The 22848-nt window shown below is 37.6% G+C and overlaps 2 protein-coding genes and 1 long non-coding RNA gene across 6 annotated transcripts; all 3 read left to right on the top strand.

Moving 5' to 3' along the window:
- Nucleotides 1-9463: 9463 nt before the first annotated feature.
- Nucleotides 9464-11267, top strand: LOC131674004 (uncharacterized). The gene is made up of 3 exons (XR_009302767.1): nucleotides 9464-9976; nucleotides 10225-10435; nucleotides 10720-11267. It is a non-coding gene; the product is annotated as an uncharacterized LOC131674004 (long non-coding RNA).
- A 1768-nt stretch (nucleotides 11268-13035) lies between these two features.
- Nucleotides 13036-20586, top strand: LOC131673989 (uncharacterized). 4 transcript variants are annotated; one of them, XM_058952405.1, is made up of 7 exons: nucleotides 13036-13182; nucleotides 14263-14294; nucleotides 14370-14483; nucleotides 14556-14742; nucleotides 15991-16236; nucleotides 16563-16715; nucleotides 17430-20586. In XM_058952405.1, exons 1-7 carry the CDS (start codon nucleotides 13114-13116, stop codon nucleotides 17826-17828), a joined length of 1200 nt encoding a protein of 399 aa, XP_058808388.1. In that variant the 5' UTR covers nucleotides 13036-13113; the 3' UTR covers nucleotides 17829-20586. The 4 variants fall into 4 exon arrangements, with proteins under 4 accessions (XP_058808388.1, XP_058808387.1, XP_058808385.1 ...); XM_058952404.1 differs by having other exon boundaries at nucleotides 14364-14483; XM_058952402.1 differs by lacking the exon at nucleotides 13036-13182 and adding an exon at nucleotides 13902-14013 and having other exon boundaries at nucleotides 14364-14483.
- Nucleotides 20587-20770: 184 nt separating this feature from the next.
- LOC131674000 (U6 snRNA-associated Sm-like protein LSm7) lies at nucleotides 20771-21616 on the top strand. The gene is made up of 4 exons (XM_058952423.1): nucleotides 20771-20883; nucleotides 20969-20983; nucleotides 21080-21260; nucleotides 21325-21616. The coding sequence occupies exons 1-4, from the start codon at nucleotides 20878-20880 to the stop codon at nucleotides 21462-21464; spliced, it is 342 nt and encodes a 113-aa protein (XP_058808406.1). The 5' UTR covers nucleotides 20771-20877; the 3' UTR covers nucleotides 21465-21616.
- Nucleotides 21617-22848: the final 1232 nt, after the last annotated feature.

The raw sequence follows: 22848 nt of genomic DNA, 5'->3' as shown, positions 1-22848 counted from the left end.
AGCCATAATTGATTATGGATCGTTTATTTACTACCCATCACAAAAAGCAAAAAAGGACAAACTAGAAAGAATACAATATGCTGCTATTAGGATGTCACTTGGTCTAAGGATGAGCAATCCTACCAATGTATTACTTGCCGAAGCGAAATTGATAATGTTGCAACACAGAACTGAGATAGTATGTACAAACTTTTTGTTAAAAACCTATAGCATTAAAAATTCACTGACACTATCGACTATTGAAAAATATGAGTTATACATTGGCACATGTACAAGGAAAAAAAAGTCCATTTTAGAAAAATGCATTAAAAAAATAACTTGCATCAAACATTTAATACACAAAGACATATATCCATCCTTATACAATTACGAACATGATATTATTAAATATAAAATTAATACAAATTTTGAATTTGGGCTACAAATGCAAAAAAGCGAGCACCCCAATGAAATGTTCAAACAAAAATTTGAAAGTATTGACTCCATAAAAATCTATACAGACGGCAGTAAAAACGAGAAAGGTTTATCGGTAGGCACTGCTTGTGTGTGCCCAGAGTTAAATGTCATCAAAACTAAAAGTATAATAAAAAAAGCCTCAATCTTTACCGCCGAATGTATAGCAATATCTGATGCAATTGATATTGCACTGGAGTTTAATAACTATCAAGTTGACATTTTTACTGACTCACTCAGTGTAGTGCAATCATCAACTAACCCCAAAAACACGGTTGATCAAAATTATATTTTATTAGAAATAAGACGTAAACTTATCGAAGTAATGAAAAGAAGCAATGATTTAACTAGAGTTACGATCTATTGGGTACCAGCACATGTAGGAATTGATGGTAACGAACTGGCAGATGAGCATGCTAAAAGAGCAACGGAACAAATACCTTTTATCAAAAATATTCCTTACAGTGATGTTAAACCATTTTTCAAACAAATTCTTCTAAATAAAACCAATAAATCGATCTGCTGCGACTCTACTGTAAAAGGAAAAACTTACTTTGAATCATATTATAAAGACATGTCGAAACCCTGGTTTGCTGATAAGTCACTCCCGAGACAACTTATCGTTACTATTTGTAGAATTCGCAGCAATCATGTTAATTTAAAAGAATCATTAACTAAAATAAAAGTCGTGCCTGATCCACAATGTGAATGCGGAAATTATGTACAAGATATAAACCATGTAATTTGGCAATGCTCATTACATGAAAACCAAAGGCCTACACTAGTTAAATCATTAGCAAAAATAAAACTATACCTCCCCTTAGATATCAAATGCTTACTATCTGAACCAAATGTTAAAGCAATGCGTATTGTTTGTAAATTTTTGACGGATTGTAATGTTAAAATATAGCAACCTAAGTTAGACTGTATTCCTCGAACATGCTTTGCCTGATCGCAAGAACAGAAACAGAATGATATGTTCTCAAATTTATTATTGTATTTTGTATACTGCTAAATAACTTATGTATTAGAAGTTAATAAAGCTTAAATTAAAAAAAAAAAAAAAAACTTGTAAGTTATCGAGTTTATACAAAAAAAATAAATATTAAGTTATTGTAAACCCGCTTATTGGATAAATCTTGGTTGAGAACGGTACTCGAGGAGCCATCTCGCGAGCCAAGGCCTGTACCTTTGCGTCCGCTCCTCCGATTTTCTTCACGCCCCCGCTCCAATTAGGGCCCGAAAACCCAGCGAGGAAAATGAGGAGAGACAAATGATCCAACGCATCATCGCTTGCTCTACTCCTCCCGAAACCAAGACACTGAGAGAGAGGGACTTACCACCCAGCCACCCCTAGTATATAAAAAGAGCTGTACGAGCCTCGAGAGGCAGAGAGTGGAGAAAAAAAATCAAGTGAAAAAGAAAAAATCAAGCAGTTAAGGAAATACCAGGCAGTGTCAAGGAAAAATCAAGGGAGTTGAAGAAAAATCACGTGGTACTATCAGTAAGGAGCAGGAAGTCAAACAGCTAAGCGGGACGAGAAAACAAGGGAAAATCAACTAATTTAAAATAAGGACGCGCAGGCCGAAAAATGCGTATTATTCAATAAAAAACAGTAAGCAAACGAAACAATTTTTATTTCCTGTTTTTTAATCTTTCTTTCTTCTAGTTAAGAAATAGCTCGTGCCTCTCTTTCTCTTTTTTTTATAATCTGGAGACTACTTTTGATAGGCTCCAGGAATTAATTTTGTTAGGAAAACCGGGGTACTACTATTTATAGGACCCGTGGTGCTTCTCGCCCAAGGATTACGACTTTCGATCGGAATCTAAAGCCAGAAGTAGGCTCTGTCGAACTATCCTCCTAGGTTAAGCATATTTCTTGACAAGTGATCCACGCCTGTTTAGGCGAGAAATCGCAGTTCTGGCGACATCGAAATCGTGAAACTGCGCTAAGCCTCAGGCGCACCTGAGTTGTGTCGTTGCCACGACGTCACACCTACATCTTATACTATAATTTATTTTAACCCATTAACGACCAAAGAGGTCAGTTTTTGGACATATTTTTGATCGCAAAATTCATTTGTAAAACGAAACAATAAATTGATCCAGGGTACCATACCATATGTTTTTAGGTGTGCTGAATCTAAATCCGGGCTCAAAATTCGAAAATTTTGCTTACATAATTAAATATGGCCGTTTTCTTATAAAAAAATAGGGACATTTTGAAAAAAAAAATTTTTTGGAATTTTTTTTCTACCATAACACATGTCAATATCGAAATCTTTCTTCAACCATGAGTGCACAAAATTGTTGAACTTTAACCGAAAATTTTTATATTCAAAGTTTTTTTTCCAAAATGGCAGAAAAAATGCCAAAATCTGGAAAAAAAATACGTTTTAGGTTACTATTTTTTTCTTAAAAACTATGAGGTTAAGGAAAAAGTTTTATATAACAAAAATGTCTTATGATTTGTCAAGGAACACTCTAAAACTTTTCAAATTTTTTGAAAATTTTTTTAAATTTTTTAAAAAATTACAGAATTGAAAATTTCAAAAAAATTTCGAAAAATTCTGGAAAAATTAGAGAGTATTCTTGGACTAATTCTAAGACATTTTTGATCTTATAAATTTTTCCCGAAAGCCTATAGTTTTAGAGAAAAAAATTCTCAAACAATTGTAGAAATTCTATTCAACTGTTTTAACTTTTGGAATTTCATAAGATAAGATGTACGGGATTTCCATTCTCCATGAGGTTGGAAGAAAAAATCGTATTACCTGAGTATTACCTGAGTGCTCATAACATTTATATTTAGATTTTACTCTCAGCGTAGCCCATCTCTTTTCTTAGAAAAGTTTTACCAAAACCTATTTGGGCAGATCGATTGAAGTCGATAAACATAACGTAGTTTTTCAACTCAAAAGTTATTCAAATTCATCATTTGAAATTAGGAGATTTTCTTAACACTTTCGTCTTTATACTAGCAATGCCTCGAAAAAGATCGAGAAGTGCTGTTTCTTCTGAATCTGGAAGTGAATCTGAATCATGCACCACAGACGATGATGAAAATTGCATGATACCAAATGCAGAATATTCTGGTTCGTCAGATTCTGAAAATGATTCAGATAGTTATTCAGATAATTACCGTGATGAAAAAATACCGAAAGCTACTTACAAGAGAGTTTCAAAAAGTTATCAAGCTGATCAAGCTAAGCTTGAAAAAGATCATAAATATGATTGGGTAGATGGTGAAATATATATTCTGATATAATTGAAGATAAAATATTATTTCCTAGATCTACAAAAAAAAAATTAGAAAATGTGATCCAAGAGAACTGTTTGAACATTTTTTTTCTATTGAAATGAAAAATTATATTATCGATGCATGTAAGGAAAATCATTTTGACTTATCATTAGTTGATCTAAATACATTCATCGGAATCATTATAACAAGTTCATTCAATAAACGAAAATCTCAAAGAGATTATTGGTCAACTGACCCTTTTTTATCTTGTGAAAAAATTTCTTCAGCAATGTCACGATCTCATTTTGAAATGATAAAGTATAAATTGAAATACTCAAAGGCCAAAGATAAAGATCCACAAGATAAGGCTTGACAAGTTCGTGCTTTGTTGAAACTGTTTCAAAAGAATATTCTGAAGTTTGGCTTTTGAAAATCAGCTTTATCAGTACATGAAATGATGGCTAAATCGTATGCTAGAACGTGTTTGAAACAGTTTATACGAGGAAAACCTACACGATTCGGTCTTAAATTTTGGGGTTTGTGCGCTGCTAATGGATACTTATTCAATATAGATTTATACTGTGGAAAGAACTCTGTAATAGGAGATAAGTTATCTAAATGCGCTTTAGGATCTCGCATGGTTTTACATTTATTGAAGTCTTTTTTTGAATTGACTTCTGATGCAAAAATTCCTCTTTATCATCTTTATTTTGACAATTACTTTACAAATTTAGATCTTGTTGTACATTTAAACCGATTAAAATTGAAATGTACTGGAACTGTTAGAGACAATCGTGTCCCAGTAAAAAATGTCATTCATAAAAAGGCTCCACGTGGAACATATGAAGTAAAGCATGAAAAAAACTCTGGAATAAATTACATCACGGTTATGGATTCAAAGCCAGTATTAATACTATCTACAGCTGCAGGGGTCACTCGATTATCATCAGCAAAGAGATACAGTTCGATCGAAAAAAAAAGTCGATATACCAGTTCCGCAAGCTTTTCATCTATATAATCAGTCCATGGGTGGAGTTGATGTACACGACGGCCACTGTAACAATTTGTTGCCAAGTATTCGTTCAAAGAAGTGGACGTGGGTGGTTTTCATTAGACTTATCCAAGCAGCAATTACAAATGCAGTTGTAATATTCAATGCTGCTGCTGATAGTAAAAAAAAAGTTGGAACTAAAGAATTTGCAATGTCAATAGCGAAAAGTTACATTCATGATGCTGAAAAAAATAAGGAAAAGCATACAACAATTCGAAAAAAGAAACAGAACAAGTGTTCCATTTGTCCAATAAGAACATATGTGTACTGTGAGAAGTGCAATTTGTTTTTTTGCAGTGCATGTATGAAAGCAAAGCATGTCTGATTACAGTGAGAGACCAGGAAACTCACTATAAAAAAGCACCTCGTAGAGTAAGAGGCGAGGGGACTCACTATAAAAAAGCACCCCGAGGAGTGAGAGGCAAGGGGACTCACTATAACAAACACCCCATAGAGTAAGAGGCAAGGGGACTCACTATAAACAAGCACCTCGAAGGAGACATGATTTTACTACGTCGACGCTGTTGTCTCTGGGTTACGCTAAGAGTAAAATATAAATATAACCTGAAAGTAGTCACACTTTAGAGGTACTCACGCAATACTTTATTTAGAACCTCTTGATAAATTAAACTTAGGTACGTTTATACCCCAACTTATCTTATGAAATTCCAAAAGTTGAAACGGTTGAATAGAATTTCCACAATTGTTTGAGAATTTTTTTCTCTAAAACTATAGGCTTTCGGAAAAAATTTATAAGATCAAAAATGTCTTAGAATTAGTCAAAGAATACTCTCTAATTTTTCCAGAATTTTTCGAAATTTTTTTGAAATTTTCAATTCTGTAATTTTTTAAAAAATTAAAAAGAATTTTTAAAAAATTTGAAAAAATTTTAGTGTTCCTTGACAAATCATAAGACATTTTTGTTATATAAAACTTTTTCCTTAACCTCATCGTTTTTGAGAAAAAAATAGTAACCTAAAACGCATTTTTTTTCCAGATTTTGGCATTTTTTCCGCCATTTTGGAAAAAAAACTTTAAATATAAAAATTTTCTGTTAAAGTTCAACAATTTGTGCACTCATGGTTGAAAAAAGATTTCGATATTGACATGTGTTATGGTAGAAAAAAAAATTCCAAAAAAATTTTTTTTTTTCAAAATTTCCCTATTTTTTTATAAAAAACCGGCCATATTTAATTATATAACAAAAATTTTTGAATTTTGATCCCGGATTTAGATTCAGCACACCTAAAAACATATGGTATGGTACCCTGGATCAATTTATTGTTTCGTTTTACAAATGAATTTTGCGATCAAAAATATGTTCAAAAACTGACCTCTTTGGTCGTTAATGGGTTAATCGGATTTAATATTATTTTAATAATTGTAAATAGAAAAATACCATATTAAGATACCTAATTTAAACTAATTATTGAATTTTCAAATCGGTTTTAATCGAGTATTTTTAGCAGGGTTAAAGGTCAAATTTTGAAAAAGAGTCGTTTGAGAGTAGATGAATAATAATTCTATAGTTTTAAAGATATACATCATTCAGTTCGTATCTCAGTTCATTCGATGCCATCAGTCAAACTCAGGGTTATTTCTATGTTAAATATGTTTATTTTGAAAAAAATGTATTTTTGATTGCAGATTCTGGAAAAAAGAAAAATCATATGTCCAGATATATCTGGACATATGATTTTTACATATATGTATTAATTTTTTTTCTATCATGGTCCCTAAGCTTATTTTGAGGTAACTTTATATATTTGTACAGAAGGTTAACATAAAAGTTAAAAAAACACAACTAGTTCATTACAATTGCCTTTCAATTTTTTAAATATAATAAAATTAAAGAAATCGATATATCCATTATTAATTAGAAATTAAAATTCATAAAAATCTAATCTATTAAGTATCATTAAGATTGGATAGAAAACTGTTCAATTAAGTAAAATTAAATTTTCATTGTTAAAAGAATTATTAGATGGTATTAAAAATGTTGTTCGAAGAAGTACAATTTATTAAGAATTAATTTTTAAAATAATTGTTACAATTCATAAAATATGATTACATCAGATACGATTAGATATATAGCTCCCACTCAATATTCATTAAAATCCATAAAAAAACCTTTCGATTAAATACGATTAGACAATTATTCCTTTATAAGTTCGTTAAAATTTATAAAATATAATTCAATAATAGACAATTGAATTGGTTTTTATTTAAAGTATTGTTTACAACAATTCATTATGATTAATATGAATGGAAATTCTTATTGTATGTTACGATTGCTGTTAGTTATGATTGAAAATGATTTATTTCCAATCGTCACTGAATCATTGATCCATTAATTCCATTGAATACAATTGATTTCCATTCGATATGAATGATTTTGAATAAGAACCAGTGGCCCTTTTCTAGCAGAGAATAGCAACAAAACGCTAATTGCTATGGGAAATTGTTTTATTTCTACAATAATTTCCCTTGACGCTTTCCATAGGCAATGTTTTTATAGATAAGTTGATAAGGCTTAACGAGGTATACAACCTAAGATCGTCTCCCCTTTTCTGTTTATGTATTTCCCCGATATTTCCCTGGTGCCAACACACCGGATCATATTTGGTGTGCTTACTGGGACCAACGAAACTAACCGCTTATAGAAGAGAAAGTCTATATATAAGTTTTTCCGACTAAAAATTATCCGAGGTAGGACGCACGGATGAGATGGAGAGATCATTCAGGTAGCAAAAAGAAAAAGTGTTCGGTAGCAATGCATAAGAGAGGGAGCGGCAAGTTCATGCGAACAAATAAGCCTTCTCACTGGGATAGTACATTACATGTTTACAGAAGTAAAGTATTAGCAAGTCCATAACTGGCGTAAATTGATACCCGAGGCGAAGCCGAGGATGACAAACACTAGGTATGAGCTTGTCATTTTACTTCCTGTAACGGGTATACTTTCTTTTCGTAGCAAGAAGGCCGAAAATAAATATACTAATTTTGAATATGTATAAAATTTATACAAGATTATATATAAAATCTCTACAAATCTTGTGCGATACCCGTATAAAATTCGTACACGGCAAAACCTTAAAATATTATGTGTTTAAATTTAAACGTTTTAAGTGTGCAATTGTGACGTCACCCATAAGAAATACATTGTCGCTGAATTTAAACGTTTAGAAGTGTTTACAATTGGGGACAATGTATTTCTTATGGGTGACGTCATATTAAACGTTTAAATTCAAACACATGGGTTTACCGTGTACCTAACCCATTTTTATCAGAAAAAATCTAAACCAAATTTTTATAAGTTTATTACACGTTTTGTATAAATTCTTAACCAAATTTGGACGAAATCGGTACAAATTTTATACTCAAAGGTTGACTGTTTCCTAAAATTTTAATGAATAAAGAATACACGCATATTATAAATAAAATAACGCGAACACTTCCGTTCAAAATATGTATACTTATTTTCAGTGGGGTTTGACTTTGTATCCGAAATTTTTTGCCTTACTGACTAGACAGATTTGGTTAAACAAGTCCGCGTGATTCATAATTCAAAAACAAAAACGACTATTTTGTTATATAGAAGTGACTGCTTTATAATAACTTCAAGGAAAATTACTAATTGAAGTATTTATTTATTTGCATAATTTCTTGACTAATACTTTTTGGGGCATGTATAAGGTAAGATCAACTGCGAAATGGTCCTACAAAGCGGGACGTCCAGTGCTTAGGTGACCGCTTTGCGTTAATCCTCTTATCTGTCATTGAAATGATTAAGCTACTGGAATATCAGTATTTAAATTTTCAGCCAACAAGTTTTTGACATCAAAATAAATACAGAATATGTCGTAGTAAATAACCATATTTATTCTTGTTTTTAAAAACATAATCGAATTAGTCAGTAGACACGAGAAATGCGAACGCAAAGTTAAAGACTAATTTGTTTGCATGGACTTGCCGCTCTCTCTCTCTCTCTCTTTCTGTCTCATTTCTATACCTGATTTACTGGCGACCACTTTCTCTTTTCGCAACCCGAAATGTCACTCCGACATAGCTGTACGCCTCATCCCTCGAATAAGTTTTAGTCGGAAAATCTTGTTCATAAATTTGCTCTTCTATAAGCATCTATCTTTGTTGCTTTCATCGCTGCACGTTGGAAACTTCAAAAGGCAAAATCAATATTTCTAGTTTATTGAGGCAGCTGCTATATAAATGTTGACGATGACGATTGTTTTAGCCATGCCTTCTTCTGGCACATGTGAATTGAAAATAATGAAATCATATATCATGAAATCATACATCGAATGATCCACAGAATTTAAAATCATTAGTCAATTACATATAACGAAGTAATTTATAGAACCCACGATGACTGTAATGTTAATTTACAAATGTTATTTTGTTATGTTATTATAATATTTTAAATAAACTTAATATTATGAAGGATTATTATGACTATTAATATTTCGGTAAATTAATTAAGAAATTGTTGTCGGCATCGTTGATAGAATGTTCAGCAATTAGACCGAAGTCCCGAAACCGTAGGCGGAGCAATTATTATCCTCCTTTAGCGGTGAAAACTATGGTCAACTCAAGTAGATTAGCGTAAGGGCCAGTAAGAGATGTCAGCAGGTGCTCCGCCTACGGCTTCAGGGCCTCGGCATAATTGCTGACAATTCTGTCGCCAGCGCTGACTGGTTAGTAGTTAGATCGAAGTCGTAGGCGAAGACTCGCTAGCACTTCTTACTGGTTCCTACGCTAATCTACTTGAGTTGACCATAGTTTTCACCGCTAAGGGAGGATAACAAGGCCTAATCGCAGGCCCAGTGAAAGAGAAATTCCAGAGAAGAGGGGTTGGATCGATGTGGTATAAAGGCTCAAGGCGAAGCGGCGGAACGCATTCATTCGGTTCAGTCGCAACTGCCTAAAACGAGTGATCTGTTTAGCATTCTGCAGACTAAACTTCACTGTGTAGATTTTTCGACCTGTTGGAAATTTATAGGCAAAGCAAGATGTCGGATAAAACTCAAGGACAAGAGTCTCAATTCATTGAAAACAATAAACCAAATGACGATACACCAAAGGTTGATGAACCAAAGGACGATAAAGTAAAAGACGATAAAGCAAAGGACGAAAAAACAGAGGAGGATACGACAAAGGACGAAAAAACAGAGGAGGATACAACAGAAGAGGATACGACAAAGGATGATAAAAAAGTTTGTATTATTACTTACTACAGTGTAACATGACTGTGTTGAGCTATTTTTATTTAAAAACTTTCTCTGATGATTACGTCATTACCGGATAAATTAATATTGTATGCACAATTAACTGAAATCTGATAATGTATGTAACGTTATTTATATCTTTTACTCAAGTTTATATCAGCACATGTCACTAAACAATTTTAACGATCATGAAAATCTATGTATACATTTTAAATAACAATTAATTTTTTTAATAGAATTCTCGAGATCTCACGGAATTCCCATATAATTGTGTGTTTAATTTTTACTGTACTCCGTATTTATGTAATCCTCATGGATTACGAAATCCACGAAATCTGCAACGTCAGTGAGCTTTAAATGACCGTGGACTTGTCACCGAATCACCTAGATGGCAAGATCCATAGTTGTCTGGATTATGCCAGCAAAATCAAGAAACGAACACTAAACGTAAATATTCGATTTTGATATTTTTATCGTTGAAAATTTGCCTTCAGTTTGTGCTTTTTAATTACATTAATATTATGATTAATCTAAGAGGGCATTCATCATAATTGTTTTTTATACGTTTTCTCTAATGCAAAATTACAAAGTTCAATTGCGTAAAAAAAATTTGACAGAGTGAAGTAGAGTACTTTTTAAATTTTATATTTCATTCTGTTATAGAAAACTTTCTAATTCGAAATTAATATTTTTATCAAATAATCACAGTAACATTAAAAATTCTTGTTAAGGTTGATTAACAAGAAAAGAAAACTCATCGTGGGAAGAAGCAATCGGCAATGTCGATCCAATGAATCTGTTGATACATACTGCTTATAAGATTAAACTGATTGGCCATACTACTAATTACTTTATGAAAGAAGCTGCTTGATATTTGAAAAATCAATAAAGTATTTTACTGTGAAATATTGAAATATGTTGATAAGTTTATTAAAATAAAGAAATTTGAAAACATATTAATAATTACTGTGGGTATATATAAGCATTTAAATGTCAAAAAATACAAAATATAAATTTCAGTGCAGATAACTTTAAACTATTTCAATTAATAAATAAATTATTTATTATGTGGTAATAATTAATAAACGATGAGCTTATACACATATTCAGCTATACCTAAATAACCTAAATGAAATGAAATCGAATTTGTACTACAGGAGACAATGTTTCATTACTGTCTAATTCATTTTATTTGTATATTTTTTATATATTTTAAACTTTTGTTTCTTAATTGTAAAATCCAGGTATATCTATCGAATGAATTAAAAAACGATTGGAAATTTATGAATTCGGTGTAATAAAGATATATAAAAAATAATAATAATATTGTGCAATCAGGTATTGCCGAGTTATATGGATGAAATGGATAATCTTTTTTACAAGATTATTAGTTTTCGTCATTCGTAAATTTATACTAAAAATATCGAAGTTTCTATAAAAATGTTATCATTTGACCTTAAAATAAACAAGAATAATTTATTTTAAGTTTTCATTTTATCGAGTCAATGATGAAATGGGATAATCTAATTTACCATCAGGGATATATTGAAAATATCCCTTTTAAATGAGGCCACCCCAATGAAATTGGTTGGACTAATCTAGAGATATGTGCGAAGATGCAATGCAGAAAAATGTAAACGATTCATTGAGCTTATCCGCACTAAGTACGACTCGGTACCAACACATTTCTACGGTGGCTCAATTATCAATGAACGCTGGATTCTCACTGCGTTATTGGGTAAATATAACATGCATATATATCACGTATATGAAGGACAAAAGGTAAGATTCAAGCGACCGTGCGAAAAACATTTGTAGACGTAGGCAAGGTACGGTGGCCGTATCTGCAAGTTCAGCGATAGTAACGAGCAAGTTGTAGTTTGAGACGAGAAATACAATTCTTCCAGATTCGTCAATGACATTGATCTCATCCATTCAGCAACAACTGATTCCCCTTACCGACGAAGACTTCAGCAAAGATAACTATCCTCTTACTTTGACTGAATAGGGTAGTATTGAGGTAGCTCTATAATCATTTTTATACTGCTATTATCTATTACTATATAAAAGAAATTAAATGATTCTAATTTACTGTGATAAGTTAAAGCTAATAGTGAGAAAATTAACGAAATGAGCGTCGCGATCATCGAATCTTAAATTTACATGTTGGCCAGGGTTGAAGTTGTAGATAATTGTTTAATCCGCGTATTTTGTTAATTGTTTAATTGGTATTGTTTCCTTTGATATGCTGTGCGCACGTAACAAACCTGATGCGTTTATTCAAATTTTCACTTTCGTTCACTGAATCTAAGAAAAAATGTGATATTTCTAATCTATCGGAAAAGGAGATGACATGATAGCCTACTCTGTCGAACATAATAAATGTAACATTAACATCGTTAAAGTACTAATTTGGAAAGCTTTCTTTCTTTTCGTCCAAGTTTTTGACAATGGAAAGTTAGAAGCATGCATTTAAATTAAAACAAAAATCAATTGTTATAACTATTTGAATTCAAGCATCTTGGAGAGAAGTACGGTAGGCTCCGCAAATGAAAGTGAATGGTAGAGGCGAGTGCAGAAGTTTTGCGCCAGCATTGTAGTTTGTGATAAAGTGATCGATTGAGCTCTTCATCTTTTACTCTTTGCAAGTCGTCGCAACCAAGGATGTCGAGCAGGCGAGTGGCATTGATGACAAAACATTGCTCGATATTATGAATTTGATTTGTAATCTCGTGCGTGTTTTTCTCACAACTTCCGGTCAGCAAGGAGTTACGAGCAGAGCTACGATTGCGATAAATAGCCTATTCGTATTCATTTAGACGCGTTCTACGCACTGACGTACGTTACGAAGATCGATCATTCCACATAGTCTCAAGCGCGTGTTCTGCTCATTCAAAAAAACAAACAAGAAAGGGAAAAGCCACTAGCCAATGGCATCGAAGCCAGAGAAGAAGAAAGCACGACCCCTATCGGTCGGCCGTGCAGCGTTAATCGAGCTGCAGCCTGCGATCGAATTACCGATCAATCGGCTGGCAGGCAGGCGGAGAGTGGCGGGCCGCTGGCGCGCAGAATCGCGCGGGCGAGACAGGTGCCAAGTGAATCGTCCGTCTCGTGGCTGTGCGGCGATGCCGCGGCTCCGCAAGCTCCGTAGCTTGCCGGTCCTGCCGCTCGCTTATCTCTTCTCCAGCGCCCAGGTGAGTTATCCGTCGCGTTTGTCGCGTGGACTTAGGCACGTCGTCGCTCCGTTCGTCCGTGCGGGCGTGTTAGGTGTGCCCGCGCGCGTGCCACCGTGCCGATCAATAGAGCGCGGGCCTCGTCGCAGCCGCACGAGCTAGATTACGCGCCACGTATATATATGTGTAGAAATCCGCCTATATGTACGTACTTCCGGGTGCGCGATCGGCCTTTGCGATTGCGCATCGAGAGGGCTCCTACTTTCTGGGGGCACGCGTGCGCAGTCGCAAGGATTTTCGATTTCCTTCGAGATAGGCTTTGCAGCGGATTCACGCGGATGAATATTCAAGCGGATGTGACGGAATTCAATGAGGCTGCACTCGGCTCGCGTTTCAGGATGGAAACTCGCGAGGTAGTCGTTGTTTATTGGGCAATAGGTAGCGCAATCTCATCGTCGGGTAAAGTTCGTAAGATGCAAAACTAGCCCTTGCATTCCGACGAGCGCTCGCGAGGAAAACGGTTTGGCAGCGGCCGACTCGTCGCAAGTACCTACTGACAAGCCAGTAGCCGGAGCTCGGACGCGCGGAAAAGGTGTACGCAGGCGTACTAACCGACGAGCCGCCGTGGTCGAGGGCGCAATTCGCGCGCGTCACTGCGTGGGGAGGAGGAGGGGGGGGGGGGGGGGGGGGGGGAGGCTGCGTGCACGCGCGGGCGCGACGGCGACTGGCTGGTCCGCCGCGATGCGACAGTCGCCTCACGGGTCGATCGTCCCTCCGCCGTGGCACTGCTGTTCGCAAGCTCCCGACCACGACGATGAGAGCATGGAGCTCGACATGGACCTCGACCAGAACGTAAATGCTACGCGTCGCTCTCGCTGTGCGTCCGCGTGTGTCTGTGCGCGCGCGCTTCCCCGGCGGCCCGGGCTTGCGCCCCGAGGGCGGCTTCCTCGCCGTTCGCGCCCGTGTTTACCTCTCTGCGCTGTCGCTTTTCCGTCGTTGCGCAACTACACAAGCGCCCGTTGCCGCGGTCCGGCGCACGCAGACGCACAGCATCGCTCCGAGCTTCCGTCGGTCTCTCATAATCGTATTTGCTTGTTGAAGGTCTCGGCAAAGCTCTGCGATGGAGGTCACGTGTAAGTATACGGCATCCGCGCACCCACCAATCGCTTGTCGTCAATTGTCGACGCTGCTCGTTGACGCAGGTGCAGCTTCCCCAAGGAGTGTTGCAGCCTCGGCTGTTGCAGCTACTCAGCGTTTCCCCAGATTGGCAGTTCCGCCGTGAGCATGTTCAAGTTCGTCTTCTTCTACTATTGGTACTTGTGGTGAGTGAACGACGACGATGACCCGTATGAACAGTGGCCAGTTGGACTGATCGCGCGTATACACGCACGCAGGATCGCGGTGCTGGCGGGTCTGCTGATATCGTGCGGCTGCGCCTGCTGGCTGTGTCGCAGGCGACAGGCGTACATGATGGAGGAGGGCACCATCTCCGATCGCGCCTCCACGGGCTCGTGCTACCTGCCACCGCACTACAGCCGCTGCAGCTCCGTCGGGCAGGCAATGCCGCCACCCTACAATGAGGTTAAGCGAGCAGTCGCTTCTTACTCGTCGTCAACTCTCCCTTGTTGTCCATTCGCTTTCGCGTCTCTCGCAATGCCGACGGCTTTTGGCTCGACGCCGTACTGTTATACATTATTACATTATTCACCTTTCATTTCGAACCTTTTCTATGAAAAGCTTTGAGAACGAGTGACCTTGTGCTTTCATCGAATAGAGAAAGCGGAAGAAACTTAGCTGTGTAAAACCGAGAAGGTGCTACTCGGTGTTTGCAACCAAGTGTGATCAGTTTCGCTACGTCATTTTCAACTTTACCATTTGCAGTTTACGATTTGGCACTGTATGCTGCCAAGTTCAGACGCGATTCTTTTATTGTACACGCCAGTTGCACATTTCGAAATATCGTATGCTAATACCCTATGATGTAAGATATATTTACAATTGGCTATAGAAGATTTCATGTTTATTTCTTAACAAAGCATTAACATTTAATATTCTAAAAATTTTTTTTTTCGTGTACTTGGGATTCGTGGGCGAAGATGTAGTTAGGTGAGAAATGAGCATTACAATAAAATATGTATATTGAAAACTCGAAAAAACGGGTGTGCCGTACGCAGACAGATATTGCAGCTTTGCGGATCGGTGCGCGCGTACAAGTACTTAAACGCGTTCGAGCGGAGAAGCCGACGTCGCTCGCCCAGCGAAGAAGCGGATTGATCTCTCTGCTATAGTGCAACAATGTATTATTCATATCTTTTGTCTTTCCATCTTCCTAGGTCACTTTGTTATTTCAAGGATAGAGTAAAGTGGAGAAAGTTAGGTAGGAACAATGCGCGTGGACCTGATAACGAAATTTGAGCCGTTTTATGGCTGGTGCCTACTTTCGCGGCATAATTACTCGTCGGGTCTGTCATGTGCGCGTTCTATCTTGATTTACGAGGCATTAAGCGATTGAGATTTACAGGCGGCTTATTAGATTTTCGAGCCATTGAATACTCGTAAATTGGCTGAACCTTACGGGCAATTGTAAACGAGAAAATATGACGGTTTGAAGAGAAACGTCGGGTATGTTTGGCACAGACTTGATATATAATACTGTGACCCCAGCCTTGGTCCAAACAAATTGCGAATGCCTTGAAAAGAAAACATCGTTTCAAACACACAAAACATTAATGAAAAATGCGCGTTTCACTAGATGTGACGAGTGAAAGCATCGATTAATAATCATATTTTTAGTAACAGATTGAAAAGGAAACGGTATGTGATTCGTAGGTGACAGCCAAGCCCGACCTGTATCCACTGGTGATCGGTTACGACGATGGCTTCGGCAAAGGCGCCTCGGGTCTGGTGATGCGTTACTTCAGGACGCTGTCGCACGCGAGCACTCTGGACTCGTTGAGCTCGAGCTTCATGTGCAACGTGGTCAACGATGCCAACACCATCATCCCGCCGCCTTACTCCTGCAACAACAGCATTGACGAACTGTCGACTGCCGGCACTGGTGGCGGCAGCACGTTGGTCAGAATCGCTTGCCCTTTCTTTGCCTCAGCTAAAGTCGCGTTACGCAGAGTCGACTTCCGCGTCGCGGAGCATTCACTCGTAGACATCCACACGTGGGGTTTTGGAATCTTTTGGGTGACGAAGAGCATGACAACCGTGCAATCGTTGAATCTACTATTAACAGAATGAAACGACGAATCGTGCGCTCAATTATTCGCCAGGATTGTCTGATTTTTGGCCCGCGTCTTGAATCATTCTCGCACCTTTCTCGTCGAGCGAATCAATCAAGCTCGCGTCTCGATTCGGTTTCCACCGAGGAATTCACTCGTATCGCATCGTTGCAGGGCGAAGCCGTGGGTGGAGCACGCGAGCGACCAACGAACTTCGGCGAAGGTTCCCTCGGTTCGCTGGCGAATCATCGCACCACCTCGGACGTATCCAGTCTCGCGGCTCAGTCGCCGCTGTCGCCGCCTAGAGCGACCAGCCCAACGATAGAGGTCAGTTATTTCTCTTTCACCATTTCTCTAACCGCGCGATACATCCATTCGTTTGTCCACACGCGGCAACACTGTTTTTCGCGATGCTCAAGCGATGTTTTTCGTTCTCTCGGTGATTACTATTTTGGTAACAAAGTATTTATGACTTCTTTTTTTGCAGCTGACACTTTTGGATGAACACACGTTTTTTACGATTTGAATCAATTTTTGCGATTCGCGATGGTTTTTTTTTTAGTCGCATGATTCACATACTTGTATATATGCTTTTCAAAGATAATCACGATATACATTATAATTGTGCTTTCAAACAAACAACATACACAAAGATTCCTTCAGAGTCGGTATGTGAAAATTTATCAAAGTTGCTCGTTTTAGCTTGGTTGTAATTGCATTCGTGCAACTGTAACTATTCAGCTTTAGCAGTTGCGTATGTTTGCGTGTATTTAGCATTGAGAGCACGTAGATAAATCGAATCTAATTATCGATGACCTGATTATTATTTGCGAGCGTACATTAATTGCCACCCAATCTGATCCTTGTTTGACAACCTTATTGTAGATTCGATGACGTTATGTTTGAAACAATCGATCGCTTTAACTATTTTTCTACTGTCCATTATTTTAAACGATCTATTAGTTCCAAAGTAAAGCAAGATATACTCCAATTGAAAAATGTATTGCTATCATATAAGAAACAAAAATAATGAAATTGCAGCTTCGCGAGCTCCTGGACAAGATCCAACAGCTGCCGGACCTGCCGCCCGCTCAGCAGAACCGACCGCAAGCTCTGTTCTCTTTGGGCCTGAGTCAGCGCTCGAGTAGTCCGTCGACCGACGAACCGCCGACGCAGCAGTCGGCCAACAGTGCCCGGACGAAGCGCACGCGTGGCAAGACCTACATCTCGGTGGGAGCGGGTCTGCCGACGCGCAACACGCGGTCGTGGCTGTCGCGCTCGGCGCCCACCACGCCGTCGGGAACCAGCGGCCCCTCGACGTTCCACCACTTGCACCACCAGTACCACCAGTATCATCGGGACAGCGACGCGGCCAACAGGCAGCAAGCTGTGCCGCTGCTGCTGGCCGAGCAGGATGAGAACGCGCCAGAAATTGTCTGAGGGTTCTGTGTCGTTTGGGCTAGACGCGGTTACGAGCGATGAGCGACGCCGTCGCCGTATGCTGCTGTCTGCCTCGCTCCCCGAGCTCGCGTCTAGCGCGCGACATTCAGCCCGCGCATGATTGCGATATCTGACCACCGGCGTTGCCGAGGAGGCTTCGCTCGTCGATCCATGCCGGCATATCGATCACTTCCGCTTTGTGAATTTTCAGTTCGCACAGCAATTTCATGCTTCGCGACAGTCCGTGTATGCGTGCTCTCGACCACGATTCTTCTCCATGGACAGGCCGGCGCGGTAGTGTGGATTGTCCTCGGGCGCAATGCCGACAAATACCTCGCTGGATTTAGTCCCTCGAGTGTGAGATTGAGTGTGTTGTTCAGTCTCCCCACAGCCAACTGTAGATTTTTACGAGGACTTCTTTTTTTTCTTTTTTTTTTTAATATCGACAAGTCATTGCTGTACGCTCGCCGCGTCCATCCGATGACGAACGGGCCGATTGTTCTTTAGCTTTCGGCACCAAGGTACACAAAGCACGTTTCGTTTGCGCGTAGTTTTAAGAGGACGTATTACAAAAATGCCGAATTCCGTAGCAATCGCAGTCCCATTGGAAGGCTGCTGCCGAACCACTGGAACGCGCGGTCAAACATGAAATTGCGTCATAGGTAGTCGATTAATTTGAGCACAACGCGTTCACACGGGGAAAAGAAATATATTTCTAACGAGAGAGTGAGATATTTTTCGCGCGACAGCTAGACAAAGGATCATTCGTGTTTCGATAAAACGACGACGCGAGCAGTAAACGCAAAAGATTCAACCGAGGTCTCTCGCGAATACCGCCAACATAAGCGGGTCGTCGCACAAGTGTACATAATAATGACTCGTAGGCAAAACGAAGTGTTTGTTCGATTATTGGGTTATTGGGTTATTCGGCAAAAAGAAGCAGCGCATATCTAATTGTGAATTACCCATGCGAGTAAGTCGAGCATATTGGCGTCGTTGATAAAAAATAAACTGAGGAACAACGAACGATAGGCTTCATCATATATCTACCGGAGCATCGAACAAAAACGCTTGATCACCTTATGTTTTTTTATTTCCTGTCGAAGACTCTGAAACTGTTGCTTTTATGTAACTCCGTTGTATTTGCGACGACAACGATGATCGTGGCGTGATTGTGCGATTGGATTCGTCTCGTTTTTCGCGCGTAAAAACCAAGATTTTTACATAATATCTTCTTCCCTATTCAGCTACATTTCAAGTCTGTATTGAATTGTTAATCCGACTATGTAACTTGTCTGCGTTCGTTGAAAAACAGTTCGCGCTATGCCGACATATGTATTGATCCACGTCATTTTCTATCCGCGTTATTTACTCTAATTGTTGTTCGGAGAAATGCACTGGTCCATAGTGACAATTAGCGAAAGCTTGGTGGATCAGTTCATTATCGAATGTGAGTTCTTCACGCATTTCAACGAGATACTGGACCAGAGTGTTTTTCTGCTTTTATTCGATAAGAGCAGCGCAATAAGCGATATTCTGTCACGTGGAAACAAATGTTCGGTAGAAAAAAAAATTGTTCATATAATCGTATAGGATATAAGCGTAACGAGGTGGAGTTGATTGCTCGAATATATCACTTTTTAAAATGCACAGACACAAAGACACATCCACACTACTGCAGATTCACCCAATATGCCGTAACTGATGTATACTCGATAAGCCGTCGACAAACTAGCGCAAGAACCCTAATAATAAACGTTGCGACAGAACTCTTTTGCGCGAGGTTCGGAAACAAAAACAAAATAACGGTCCATCCATTGAGCAGCCACCCAGCCGTTCGAGGACAAATAAACTTATAGATTTCTAGTCGTATACAAAAGAAGAGGGGGACGACAAATAGTAGAGGCAGGAAACAAAGGAAACTAGGTTTTTAAACAAAATGAAAAAGTGAGCATGCGTGACATGCCGATCAAAAGTCACGTCGCGGCGATTTTAAAACGTGGGCAAAGCAATTTTTAATAGTCGAGCATCATCGCGCGAGATGTGAGTAATGAAAAGGCGATAGGCGACGCGCGCGCGCCAACCCCACGCGTTTTTGCAGGTTTAGTATTTGTATAATTAATCCGCACTGCAAATGATGAAGCGAACGCACGCTAGAAAATCCGAGAAGCGTTCGGTACGATGTGCGAGCAAGGGCATCGCCCGTGAAATAGTCAGCAGCATTTTATTGTGACATTTCCTTTGCGTTGTCGGTGCAATAGTCGTTAGTCGAGAGCTCTTGTGCTGCGATTCCATTGGATTTTAAAACGAACCAGCTGACGATTGATTGGGCCTAGTACATCATTTTTGTGTGTCTTTTTTTCATTTATTTGCCTCCATAGAGTGTAAGTTTTTTGTCGCAATAACTGAGTTTATTTTAATGGTTACACTGTTTTTTATGAAATAGCTCAACTTAGTGACAGTACTATAAGCAATTTATTGTACACTCGATGCACGAAAGAAGTAGCGCACAAGAATTTTTATTCAGGCCGGCGTACTCGTTTTAAAGTTCAAATGAACTTGAAACTTTCGTTGGAAAAACAATCGAATCGCATTGAGCTTTGATAATAAACAGAATAACAGAATAAAAAAAATGAAAAAGAAAACACGATTAATACATAATTGTTGAAAGATGCAGAATTCAAGATTCATGGTACTACGCACGTCATCGTGTACTAGCATGTATTTTTTTATAACACGAGTAAAAAAATGAATAAAAGCTTTTATGAAACTTCGTTTTACTTTTATTTTATCCCTGTTGATATAAGAAAAGTATTCTTGCATGATTGTGATTATTAAAATGGTCATGAGTTTTACCATGAGACACTGATATAATGTCAAAAAATTTCAAACGTATATATAGTAGCTACAAACATTATTGTTGTAAAATACGCGCACGCGCTTCGTGTGCTTAGTGCTCATCTCATATCACTCATTGTTGATTGTGTATAGTGTCTTGTATGCGCGACGGGTCGTCACTTCGAACACTCACGAAATTTCAAAACAAAATATGTCTGTAAGTAACGTAAATTTTGTAAAATAAGCGCTTTCACATGTTGATAATACAGAAGATTCACTGTTCTCATTTTTTTCTGTTTTAGGAAAGGAAACCCCAGGTAAATTACGAACATTTTGTGAAAGCTAACCTAAAATATTTTTGCATAAATTAAAACTTTCCACGTGATTTTTAATTCATCTTCATTGTTTTTTAGCAAGGCTCCCAAGCCGATCAAAAAGAGAAGAAAAGGAAAGAAAGTATATTAGACTTGTCAAAGTATTTAGAAAAGAACATCAGAGTCAAGTTTGCTGGTGGAAGGGAAGCCTCAGGTATCCTTAAAGGATATGATCCTTTGCTTAATCTTGTACTGGATAATACAACAGAATATCTCAGAGGTTTGTGCTAAAACTACATTATATATATTTAATGCATGAGAGTATTTATTTATCATTTTTGTAGATCCTGATGATCCGTACAAGCTTAATCAAGACACTCGAGCACTTGGGCTTGTTGTATGTCGAGGTACATCAGTTGTTCTTATTTGTCCAGTTGATGGTATGGAGTCCATTCCGAATCCATTTGTTGCACAAGAAGGGTGATTTGTGCTGAATGACATTCTTTTTCTGACATTCATTGACATTTTTTTATATCTACATTTAATTATTATGAGGATTATTTGAAGAAAATGTACATAGGTATAATAAGAAAAATAAGATATCAAAATTCATAAGTAAAAATATTGATACCAGAATGGAATAGTTTATTTTTCTCTTAGTTAAATTATTAAATCTGCAATGCTGCAATTTTTGTTTCTTTACATTTGATAATAGTTGATTCTCTATCAACAAAAGTTATTTCTACATCTAAATACAAAACACTTAGTGAATTTAATACCCTTGTTGTAATTGATCATCACACTAATTTTAAGTGGTATAAATGTAATTAAAAGTTTGTATTAGGCAATAAGAAAAAAAATCAATTGATTTACAATCTTGTTGTCAAAGACATTACTCAGAGAAATCGAAGTAATATCTTTGGCTGGTAATATACAAGAGTTTGATTCATCACAGACGATTTCATCAATACTGAACTTACTATCAAAGCATAGCCACAGCTTGAAAACATGAAGTTTAGATTCCTCATCCTTGAAGCATTCATGGATGAATTTTAGGAAAGTAGTTTGATATATCAAATTCAAAAATTAATTAAGCTCAAATGTAACAATGAAAGGTGCAAATCGAAAGAACGAGGACATTGATAGGTGATTTAATTCACGACGCTTGGAAATGTAATCTCGAAGATGCTAGATTATTCGAGTACTGTAGTTTGAAATTTTTTTATTAGTTCTCCATAAATATCGTCGTTGGTGAAATTCAGAGAACAGATTTTAAATGCAGCACAACTTTGATCCAGCAATTATCTTGTTTTAAAGTCGTGAATTATTCTCATTATTTAATATATCCGAATCAAATGAGAAGGGAGTGGGCTACGAAGATAATGGAAATATATTTCGGTGAGGACGAGTTGATATATTAAGAAGAGCCGCGAGAAGAATTGCCAATCTAGTGTAAACGCTACATGTCATGGAAAACAGAATATTTTTTAAGCAAAACGTAACGATCATTTTATTCTTAGAAATTGCTAATTTAATTAGATTACAAAAATTGTTAAATATTACCATAATTTTGATTGATTCAAGTCAAATACCCATCGCTTTTACGATTACATTTTAATAACAAATAAAGAATTATTATTTCAATGAAAAAAGAACACTTAATTTTTATTATTATTGTAGAATTTGATCGATATCTCGCCTGGACAATATGATACATCTAATTACCAATAGATCTCTTCTCTTCAAAATCGGCAATTATCTGTTTGGACCACATTCCAAAAGTATAGGAGTTCCTCAAGGATCTGTATTAAGCTCCCTGCTATATAATCTATATGTAAATGAACTCTCACAAATCATACCTCCCAACG

This window comes from Phymastichus coffea, unplaced genomic scaffold (assembly GCF_024137745.1).
Source record: "Phymastichus coffea isolate CEN01 unplaced genomic scaffold, Cenicafe_Pcof_1.1 PCOF00208, whole genome shotgun sequence".
NCBI lineage: Eukaryota > Metazoa > Arthropoda > Insecta > Hymenoptera > Eulophidae > Phymastichus > Phymastichus coffea.
The sequence above is the reverse complement of the archived record's forward strand: the minus strand, read 5'-3'. Positions and strand labels throughout refer to the sequence as shown.

Coding starts and splice junctions, on each gene's coding strand:
- LOC131673989 (XM_058952402.1), top strand. CDS start 13,903: ATGCGACAGTCGCCTCACGGGTCGATCGTCCCTCCGCCGTGGCACTGC. Junction 14,295..14,363: donor CTCTGCGATGGAGGTCACGT/GTAAGTATACGG, acceptor TCGTTGACGCAG/GTGCAGCTTCCCCAAGGAGT. Junction 14,743..15,990: donor TGCCGCCACCCTACAATGAG/GTTAAGCGAGCA, acceptor TGTGATTCGTAG/GTGACAGCCAAGCCCGACCT.
- LOC131674000 (XM_058952423.1), top strand. Junction 21,261..21,324: donor TACAACAGAATATCTCAGAG/GTTTGTGCTAAA, acceptor TCATTTTTGTAG/ATCCTGATGATCCGTACAAG.